The sequence below is a fragment of the Colletotrichum tamarilloi genome, assembly GCF_030869305.1.
Source record: "Colletotrichum tamarilloi strain Tom-12 chromosome Unknown Scaffold_20.1, whole genome shotgun sequence".
NCBI lineage: Eukaryota > Fungi > Ascomycota > Sordariomycetes > Glomerellales > Glomerellaceae > Colletotrichum > Colletotrichum tamarilloi.
The window spans coordinates 273,175-282,662 of NW_026849403.1; the positions used below are offsets into that span (position 1 = coordinate 273,175).

Genomic DNA, 9,488 nt, shown 5'->3' on the forward strand with positions numbered 1-9,488 from the left:
ATTGGAGGGAATGGGAAAAAAGGGGGCAGATCAAAATCGATGGGTGGGCCAATCTGGGTACTGGCCCTGTAATGTTAACGAGCCATGTCTGTCCGATTTTCAGATCGGAATGTACAGTCGGAGGGGTAGAATGGGCGGGAGATGGGTGAGCAGAGGGGTAAGAACAACATGGGCAAACCAACTGGCGCTTGGGCTTGGGCCTGGAGGGGGAGTTTGGAAATGTAATGGTAGCCGCTTTCGGCATACTTGCTTCAATCAGACACCATACAGGTTCTTTATTCGTTTTCGCAAACTTGTTTGAACCTTGACTGTTTCGAATCGGAATTGATGTCAGAGGTATGGATACGACGACGGGACTCGAGTGGTGTGTACCTTTGTGCAGGTTCCACCCTCGATCTTGGGACCAAGAACGGAGTATTCAGATGCAGGCAGACGACACCTGTATGGACCGGAGCACATCGCATGGCCCCGATCGCGACAGTGCCGGACGGGACGCGGGTTGTGGCTTGCTCGGAGATAACACCGGGGGTGTGGTATTGGCTGGTGCTGAGCCCGTTTTTGCGACGAATGGGCACAGCAATGCCTGTCGTTGCATGGGGGAAAACCCGATCCCCTGATGTGTGTATCGCTCAAGATCGAGGTGGTATCGCAGTTGGAAAGGGGAAAGAGACGATGAGTCGAAAAGCAAAGAGGTGCTTTGGCACTGGATATCAAGTGCGGATTAAGGTAGCAGTCTCTCTGAAGAGAGTATCGCGTTGGATGGAAACCTGGCAGGTGATGGCGATTCTAATGACCATATTCAGCATAAGGTTGCGAGCTGCATCTTGTGCAGGCCTTGGAGTGATGACAAGTCGTTTCTGGATTGCGGCGCGGGGCTTCGTAGCTGTGTCTGTAGCTGCGGACCGACGGGCTATAACGGGGATGGGAGGTCGGCGTGGAGGACGGAAACAGCGGTGATGCATGGCGGACCTCGGGCTTGCGTGGGTTCAGGTGGTTGTGTTGCGATCAGGTCCCCTATCAGCCCAATCGGTCCCGATCCCACGGTTCCACTGACACACACAGCTGTAAGGTAGCTTGGAGTTGCCAGCTGGATCAGACTCGTTACACCAAACGGCGTGCAGGACGCACGAGTGGACGTCCTGCAATACTCGACAGGGAGTTCAGAGGCCTGTCAAAAAGCAGGGCCGGCATCCAGGAAGGTGCATTCCAGCTGAGATCCAGGTCCATGTCCCTAGCTTCGTAGCGTCCCAGCACGTCTTGCTCTCAGGAATGACTTTGGGCGACATGGCAAGAATCAGAGAGTGTGGGTTGCCGGGTCTCTGACAGATCGTGACGGATCGTGAGGGGTCCTGAGAAGCCGCCTTGCGGGAGATGCCAGTGCCCGGGTTGGCAAGGGAAAGATGAGAATTGTATGGGCGGTCATGTCTCTCATCGTAAGACATGCAAAACCGTCATAAGTGACAGCACGGGTGGTCCTGGCCCAGATGTCATGGATTTGCCGCGCGGTTAGGATTCCCTCCAGGTTGGATAGCGCCAGGCTGTGCGAAGATCGAATCGGTATACTGAATCGCAGCGATGAGTAGAGTAAGGTATTGGTTGGACGCATGATATGACGAGACAGGGTATGTCTGCAAGCGCTGGTGATTTGTTCAGGGGTCGGCAAGCTGAGTTGGACGAGGAAAAGGAGGAAAGGAAGGGTAGCTACTACACCGGTGTGAAGAGACGATGCTTGGCAGTGTTCACCGTTAGTTTCGGAGGGACGTCAAGCTTCAGCACTGTGAAGTTCTATTGCAAAGAGGATGAAGGAGTGGAAAAGTGACAGAAGAAATGGCGGCCAGAGCTGGTGAAAGAAAGGGAAGAAAAAGCAAGGATGGATTGAGGCTACGTTGGGTTGAGAAGTTGAGAATTGACAACTTCCTCGATGGCACCTGCTGTCTGTTGTGTCAACTGCCTGATTGGCTCGCGTCTCGAATGCGCTCCTCCCTCACTTTCCGATCTGAAGCACTGGTCCCCACCTGCCTGCCTCACTCTCAATCGCAACTTCTTCATTCATTCTTCAAGTGAGTTGTGAATTGTGAGCAGGATTCATTCACGTGAGCTGTCGAAACTGGGTGGATAGGAAGTACGGAGTACGGGAATCCGCTCCTTCTATCCGTACCTGAGAATCAAATTGCCTGCCAGCGGGCCATGGGGAAATCACGCACGACAGAGAGCCCCGACACAATTTGAAGTCAGAATACCTCAAGGAACAATGACAATTCGCACTTAGATGTGACCCAGGACCCAGGACCCAGGACCCAGGACCCAGACTAATATCTCATTTACCCCCCCCCCCCCAAAATCACCTTTATTTATGGCAACGGAGTGCATCTCCTCCAGGGTCCTGCTGTATCTTAATCAGATATGCAAACCTTATCGTTCCGGTCCGCAACCGGACACTCTGGACGGGACAGTACCTGTGGATCTATGGGTCCTCTCTGTGATAATCTTAGCATTCACTGTCAAACAGGAGAACCCAAGACTCAGAATGGGTTTCAGTCATGGAAAGTTCTTGACCCGAAGAAAAGCAATAGAGGACAGATGACCAGCAGGAGCAAGTCATCAATCCGGGCCACCCATCTCACGTAAATGTCATCATCATCACTACCGGTCTACTCTTACTAAAGTGTAGTGAGGGTGGGAGTCGTCAATAGACCGTTGTGGAGCTAGTACTTGACCTATCCTAGTGCTCTAGGATGTCGTCGCTCCCTAAAGGTTGTCATTGCGGATCGTTTTGGTTGAGTTTGTCCCTATCAAAGGAATTGTTTCTTCTTGAACTTGGTCCGCCATGATGACATTTAGTCTTCGATGCCCAGCAATGCAGCAGAGACGTCAATCGGAGGGCTTTCAGTTCCATTATTCTCAGAGAGTCCCAGGTATTTGTTCTCGAATTGTTCCTTATTCCTGTCTCAACCGCCTCGTATTCATGAACAAGGCTTGTCGACCCCACAAGGAAGAAACAGCCATGGGCCGACTCGACACGAAATGGTGTGCAAGGTCCTCGAGTGCAACGAGTTGCAACGAACCGTCAGTCAGATTTAGACTCTCGACAACGTGTGAGCGAATCGAGCATCGACATTACGCTCTCGTCCCGTCTTGTCGTCCTCCAGCCTGACCATCTGCTCCGGTTCCGCAGCCAACCACGGCAAGGCAAAATCCAACGGCTCTGGTCCCCATTGGCGCTGGGTATTTATGTATTTCCCCCCTTCCACTATCCAGGCTGTCTTAGGTTTGGGCCTAAAACCCCGCAAAAAGGTACAGATGAGCGTCGAGGTTGGGCAAAGTACCTTTCCATACAAATATGTGCGTGGAGTTACCTTTCCCCAGCCGCCGTGACATGCCAATTACCGTGCCCGCAGTGCGGCCATGCCCGCTCAGTGTTTCTTGCCCTGCCCACCGCGGGCCTTCCCCCAGAATATGAGCTCGACTGCTCCACTTTGCTGCCGTCCTGAGGTAAACTTCCCCGCCACTTCCCGGTGCCCAATTCCCTGATGCCGCTGCCGTCGCAAGACTTGCGCGAAGAGCCTCTGCAGCTCATCATCAATTCTACCTAACTCAATCTAACCTCCGGCCCCATCTACATCTTCCTCCTCCCTCCCGCCCACCGTTCGCCAAACATATCATGAACGGCATCGACATCCTTTGCGATGCCGCCGGCTCTGACATGCTGAACCCCCTCTATTCCCCGCCGGAACTGCCGAAACAATCGGCCCAACCTTTATCCCAACAGCCCGGGAAACGCAAACTGAGCACATCCGACACCTCTCCCTCTTCGACACATGTGTGTCATATATGCAAGCGTGTCTACGAGCGGGCCGATCATCTGACGAGACATCTACGCTCTCATGAGAATGCTCGTCCCTACCAGTGCTCCCGCTGTCCCAAGCGATTCAATAGAGCCGACCTCCTCACCCGTCATGAGACAACCCACGACCGAGATAATACAGGCAAGGGTAGAACCTTCATACGGAGGAGCGATCGGGCTGCCGAGGCGTGCCTGAATTGTGCCGCTTCCAAGTCAAAATGCGAGGTAACCCCCCCCCCCCCTCCTTTCCTCCGGGAAAAACTATAGTCCTGCCCAAAAGTACCAGTAGGCTGATACACTTGTAGGATGCCAAGCCATGCTCTCGCTGTCGATCCAAGAATTTACCATGCGAAGTCCCCTCGAAGCGTACGCATCCTCACCGGACGTCAATCGATGGCGCCTCCAGCCCTTCCGAGACATCAACACTGCATATGAGCGTCGACATGAACGGCAGCATGGACACAGGTTCCGTTTATACGGCCTCCAAACTGGTCATGATGCCACCAAACCCCGATATGAGCCATGATCTGGACGCATCCTCTTACATGGACGATGGCTTTTCGAACCCTGTCATGGACATGGTGATGGACGATATTGTCAACTTCAATCCAGTACACACGTACTTCCAGGACATGGACTTTTCCTCATGGGACCTGAACTTTGACGCCATAACCATCCCACAACCTGAGATCAACCAAACCCCCGAGTCCACTACAACCAGCCGGTCAAAATCAAACACAAGAAATGCATCAAAGGCACACGCGGCCTTCAAACGGTCGCCTTGGCTGTGGGAGCCGGGGCCAAAGGATTACGCGCTGCATCACGCGTCACCGCAGGACAAGGAGCAGCTCATTCTTGACAACGGCACCTTTGCTAATTCCCCCGCTTTCGATAAGCTCATCAATACTCCGGGCACGAAGCTAAAGATGACTTCCCTCTCAAGAGACAGTCTTCTGGCCATGGTGGTAGCTAGCACAGTCTCGAAAGGCGGTCGCACACGTACACCATCTTTCCCTTCTTTGGATCTCCTGAATTACCTCGTGCAAGCCCATTTCATCCACGATGAGCACCAGAGCGACAGTTGGATTCATCTGGCGACGTTTGATGCTGCTGCTGCTATTCCAGAACTACTTGCTGGTATTCTGTCCAGCGGTGCTACATATATTTCCATTCCTGCTGTGTGGCAGTTCGGGTTCTCGCTACATGAAGTGCTCCGGCTTGGGCTGGCAGATTTGGTAAGTCGACAGCCCCTTTGACCATCCGCCTTGCAGCAAATTATCTTGTTAATATTGTCTAGTTCGAAGGCTCAAACTCATTCACGCGAGAACTGGCGGCTCTCCAAGCATTCATGCTCAACCTAGATATTGGCATCTGGAGTGGCTTCAAGCGGAAGATGGAAATTGCGGAGAGCTTCCTGCAGCCCCCGATGACTATGCTCAGACGTGCAGGAAACTTCTCGGCCCCACCAGACTCTTCGGCTATGATCCCGATGATGACAGACTCCCCCGAGGTCCTGGACTCGAAGTGGCGCAAATTTGCGAAGCGTGAATCCTACAAACGCCTTGTTTTGCATATGTTCTTTCACGATATTCAAACTTCTATCGGGTTCTGCAAAAACCCACTAATGTCTTACACCGAACTCAACTTCAGCCTTCCTGCTTCTCGAGATCTATGGAGAGCACGATCCGCTGAGCAATGGAGGAACGTGTATGTCGCCAAAACAAACGCAGCCCCAGACCGCATCATCCCACGTGTATCAGAAGTGATGCACTGCACTGAAATTCTGGACGAATTCGACCAACTGGTCGATACAGAATTGTGTTACATGGCCTTGCTGCATGGCTACTGGGGTCAAATAGCGGCATATCGTGAAGCCATCAAGTTCTATGCCGATGGTCTCTCGAGCAAGAGGAATGCAACCCACCGCCTGTGGCTCAAAACACAGTATCAGGAGCTCTACCGAGATTTGAACGACTTTTCAACCATGATCCTCACATCAAAGCGGCCCACAGCTCAACTTGCAGTCATGTCAGAGCTTCTCATGATGCTCCTACACGTCTCTCCCGACATCTTGCAGACGTTTGCTGGCAAATCGGGAGAGGACGAGGCCCGTAGGACGTATACCAGCCTGGAAGACAGCTGGGTAAGGACGTCCGAGGCACGTTACGCGATATGGCATGCTGGTCAGATTTTTCACCATGCTCGCCAGCTTCCACCTGCGTCGCTACGTGAATTCAACGCCATCGCCGTGTACTACGCATGTCTCACGCTATGGGCATATGGGTTGCTATCATGTTCGGCATCTAGACATGGTTCCGACCAAGACATTGGCAACGGCATGAGCACTAGCAGGTCTACGTCGGGATACACGCTGATGGATTCGGACGAAAACCGGGACACCAGAGCTTTTCTCCAGCTTGACCGCGGAGTACCTGGCATCACCATCAACGGAAACCCTGCCGATGGCGTGGAATCGCTTTCAAATCCGAGCGTGGTTCTCTCTATCGCGAGAGACATTTTCCGGAACAATTTCCCTGTGGTTTCGGAGCCTTTACCGCCCTTGGTCGAGAGTTTACGGAGCCTGTTGCATGACCTTGGCTCGGGGGCAGCAGGGCGACCTTCGCGGGCTGGGAGCTCGGATTTGTCATAACTTTCTGCAATGTACTTATCTCGACATTACTTGGCTTGTATATCTTTTGGAATATTGGAAATTTTCTGGCAACACGGCGGTGTTGCTGAAATAGTGAGTGACGCAAGTTTAACTCGAACGGATGATCAATGGCATGGGATGGTGTTTATGGAGCAGGCATAGCGGTAGCAGCCACATGTATTTCACCGATTGATTATAGTAACCTCATTGTATGTGACGAATGATCTGAGAAACATCCTATGTGCCTCTAGAAAATGTATCTGACTTCATGAGCTCACAAGTGACAGAAGTACTTTATCTACAGCAACTCGGGATGTGTCCTTCGCCCAAGCTCACAGGTGATGGTGCGGTAGGCGTCTATGTGGCCCCGCATTCCACGGCACCGGGGACGTCTGGGGGGCCGAGTGGGGGCACGTGCGTCGTTCCGGGCGGGTTGACGACACTTGAACGGGCACCTCGATGGGCGGAGGAAACGTTTAAGTACGTTGGCTGAGTTTGGTGGCCTGAATGTGGACGAGTTCCTCGAGTATGGTTCGACTTACTCCGTGGCAAAGATTCCACCGTTTGGCTCGCGGTGTAACTTGTCTTAGCCTATTGTACGTATCAGCTGGCTTCCGGCTGTTATTCAAAGAGAGTAGCGTTGCGAGATATACTACGACGTGGATTGGTGTGACTATATTGACGGATTCGAGGATATTGTTGATTGAATCAACGGCGGCGTGTTCACCTTGTAAAATGACCTTTCGGCTGAATGAGTTTGTCTCAAAGCCACGATGCTGGAAGATATGGTTGTCCTGCTTAGAGGGCTTCGTAATCTGCAAGCCCAATCAAGGCATCTGTAGTACTCGGCAGCGACTATTATTTCAAACAAGACTCACTGAATCTTCTCTCCTGGTACGGGAAGAGCTGGGTATCCATAAAAAGTGAAGACGGACGAGTGTTAAGTTTCGTGAGTAGCCACATGCTGGAGAGACGGACGGAAGTTTGACATGACACCGCCAACGTGGGTAGGTAGCTACAACGCAGTCCTGATTCCGTAAAGAATACATTATGAGGAACAGCTTATCATGAACATGGATTGAAAGACGTCTATAGTCTCGAAGTTGGCGCTCCCATAACTAACGCGGGAGGCGTCTGTCACAGCATCTCACACCGAGGGTAGCCCATACTTTATTTGCACAGGACAAGGTTCAGAATTCCATATTACAGTCATAGATATCCCAAGGGTCTTGAGGCTATGCCAACTCGCAGGACATGCGATACGAACACTTCAAGTCCCGCTCCTTAGCTTCTCGCCACGGCATCTTCATCCTCGAAAATCGAAGCTGAAGTCATACGAACTGACCCAGACTGCGCAATGAACAAGCTCAAGGTCTATCATTCGATTTCCAACGCATCGAAAACATTTCCCGAGGCGCCGTCCCCGCTTGATTTTCACCTGTTGAACACATGCTTCCCTGGCTTAGTCCTGGCATGAACTACGTATAAATGCTCGACGAAATCCGCCTCGTCATCTCGCACAGAAGAAGGGAAATCCGCAAAGAGTGTATGTTGGATGAACTCTACGAGGACACTGCACAGAAGTTCCGGTATGGAAGTATACTTGGCTGAAGATTATCTCGTAGGCTTGACTGTCATGCTTTACTGAGATGGGATAGATACATCAAAGTTCAGCACTGCCCCTTCCAACCCCCGGTTCTCTCGCCGGCTCAACATCAGCATGCCATACTATACCTCACAAACACCGCTTGAGACGCAAACTCATCGTTTATCGGCATCCTCTTATGCCTACACGCCAGGATGTTCGTGCCTCCCAAGTCCTCAGCCAAGTCCGCACTCTCCACCATCGGCCATCGAGAAGGGGACACACAAGGGGACCTCACACAATGCGCGTCATGATGTAGAAACAATAAACCTACCGTCCTGAGGCCCATACAGCGAAGAGAAATGCCTCCGTTTCCCATCAAAAGCCGAGCAGGTCATGGTCACCCTGTCCGGAACAGCCTGGAATTTCTGGCTCTTATAAGCCAGAGTTTGGCGGATAGTCATGGCTCTCTACGGTTTCGTCTGCTTCTAATGCCGTGTTCCGAAGATAGGTCTGAGTAAAGGTATCTGCCCAGCAAGAGGGGCTTGCCGGACTAGCACTATTCAGGTGCGGATGTTTCCCATGTATTAGTGATACGGACAATCTGTAGCGACCTGGAATTCGGGTTGGCGCCCCGAGCTTTGCCTCGTCAAGTATGCATGCATGGCTAGCACTCCGTTCCATCCTGGCATATCATACGATTGGCGAAGGTCACCACGCTGTCATGCCTCTGGCGCGAGTCAATCATGACAGGTAGGTCTTCTACAGATAGGCCGCGAATGATATCGCGATACAGATAACCCAATCGAGTGCAGTAAATTTGGATAGCAGCCAAGCCAATACCTCCGGCCTGGTGCTATATTGTCTCTCAGCATATGGGCAAAACACTCCGCTCGTGGAAATTGCTGGGGAGGAATGTTGTGCAGCATGTCATCACAGCAGTTCTTGAGCACAAGTCATAGAGTTGGCAGAAGAAATCCGTGTATTTCTCCCCAAGCATGGGCGAGCGCTCATCAAAGTCTGACAAAAGACAAGTTCAAAGATAAAGCGAGTATTCCCCATTTCCGATTTGAATGCCAGAAAAAAACCAAATAGTTTTTACGAATTCTGCAATACGCATTCGTTTGTCTCTTATGCTTTCGTCGGGTCGGGAGAGATCAATCTACACACAGACGGACTCAAGTAAGCCACACCGGTAGGGGATTCCTCAAGCCGTCGTCAGGCGGAGGGAAACCGGAGGGATATGAGGGGCGTGATAAGATTTCCGAAACCACGACGGCATTTTGTCCCAAATTTCACCATTTTCGCCAACCACCCTTGAACTTGATTGTCCCGTCGATTCCACCCTCATGCCAGTGGCCCAGACGTTCCTAGAGTCGTATCGAATGCATGTGGGAAGAGGAAGGCGC

The 9,488-nt window shown here is 51.9% G+C and overlaps 4 protein-coding genes across 4 annotated transcripts; 3 read left to right on the forward strand and 1 right to left on the reverse strand.

Moving 5' to 3' along the window:
• Positions 1-327: 327 nt before the first annotated feature.
• On the forward strand, positions 328-957 carry CTAM01_06897 (uncharacterized protein; the record flags this gene model as incomplete). Its single annotated transcript, XM_060522923.1, has 1 exon — positions 328-957. The coding sequence occupies one exon, from the start codon at positions 328-330 to the stop codon at positions 955-957; it is 630 nt and encodes a 209-aa protein (XP_060382425.1).
• A 337-nt stretch (positions 958-1,294) lies between these two features.
• CTAM01_06898 (uncharacterized protein) lies at positions 1,295-1,432 on the reverse strand (the record flags this gene model as incomplete). Its single annotated transcript, XM_060522924.1, has 1 exon — positions 1,295-1,432. The coding sequence occupies one exon, from the start codon at positions 1,430-1,432 to the stop codon at positions 1,295-1,297; it is 138 nt and encodes a 45-aa protein (XP_060382426.1).
• Positions 1,433-3,661: 2,229 nt separating this feature from the next.
• CTAM01_06899 (uncharacterized protein) lies at positions 3,662-6,494 on the forward strand (the record flags this gene model as incomplete). Its single annotated transcript, XM_060522925.1, has 3 exons — positions 3,662-4,069; positions 4,150-5,079; positions 5,142-6,494. 3 exons carry the CDS (start codon positions 3,662-3,664, stop codon positions 6,492-6,494), a joined length of 2,691 nt encoding a protein of 896 aa, XP_060382427.1.
• A 507-nt stretch (positions 6,495-7,001) lies between these two features.
• CTAM01_06900 (uncharacterized protein) lies at positions 7,002-7,421 on the forward strand (the record flags this gene model as incomplete). Its single annotated transcript, XM_060522926.1, has 1 exon — positions 7,002-7,421. The coding sequence occupies one exon, from the start codon at positions 7,002-7,004 to the stop codon at positions 7,419-7,421; it is 420 nt and encodes a 139-aa protein (XP_060382428.1).
• Positions 7,422-9,488: the final 2,067 nt, after the last annotated feature.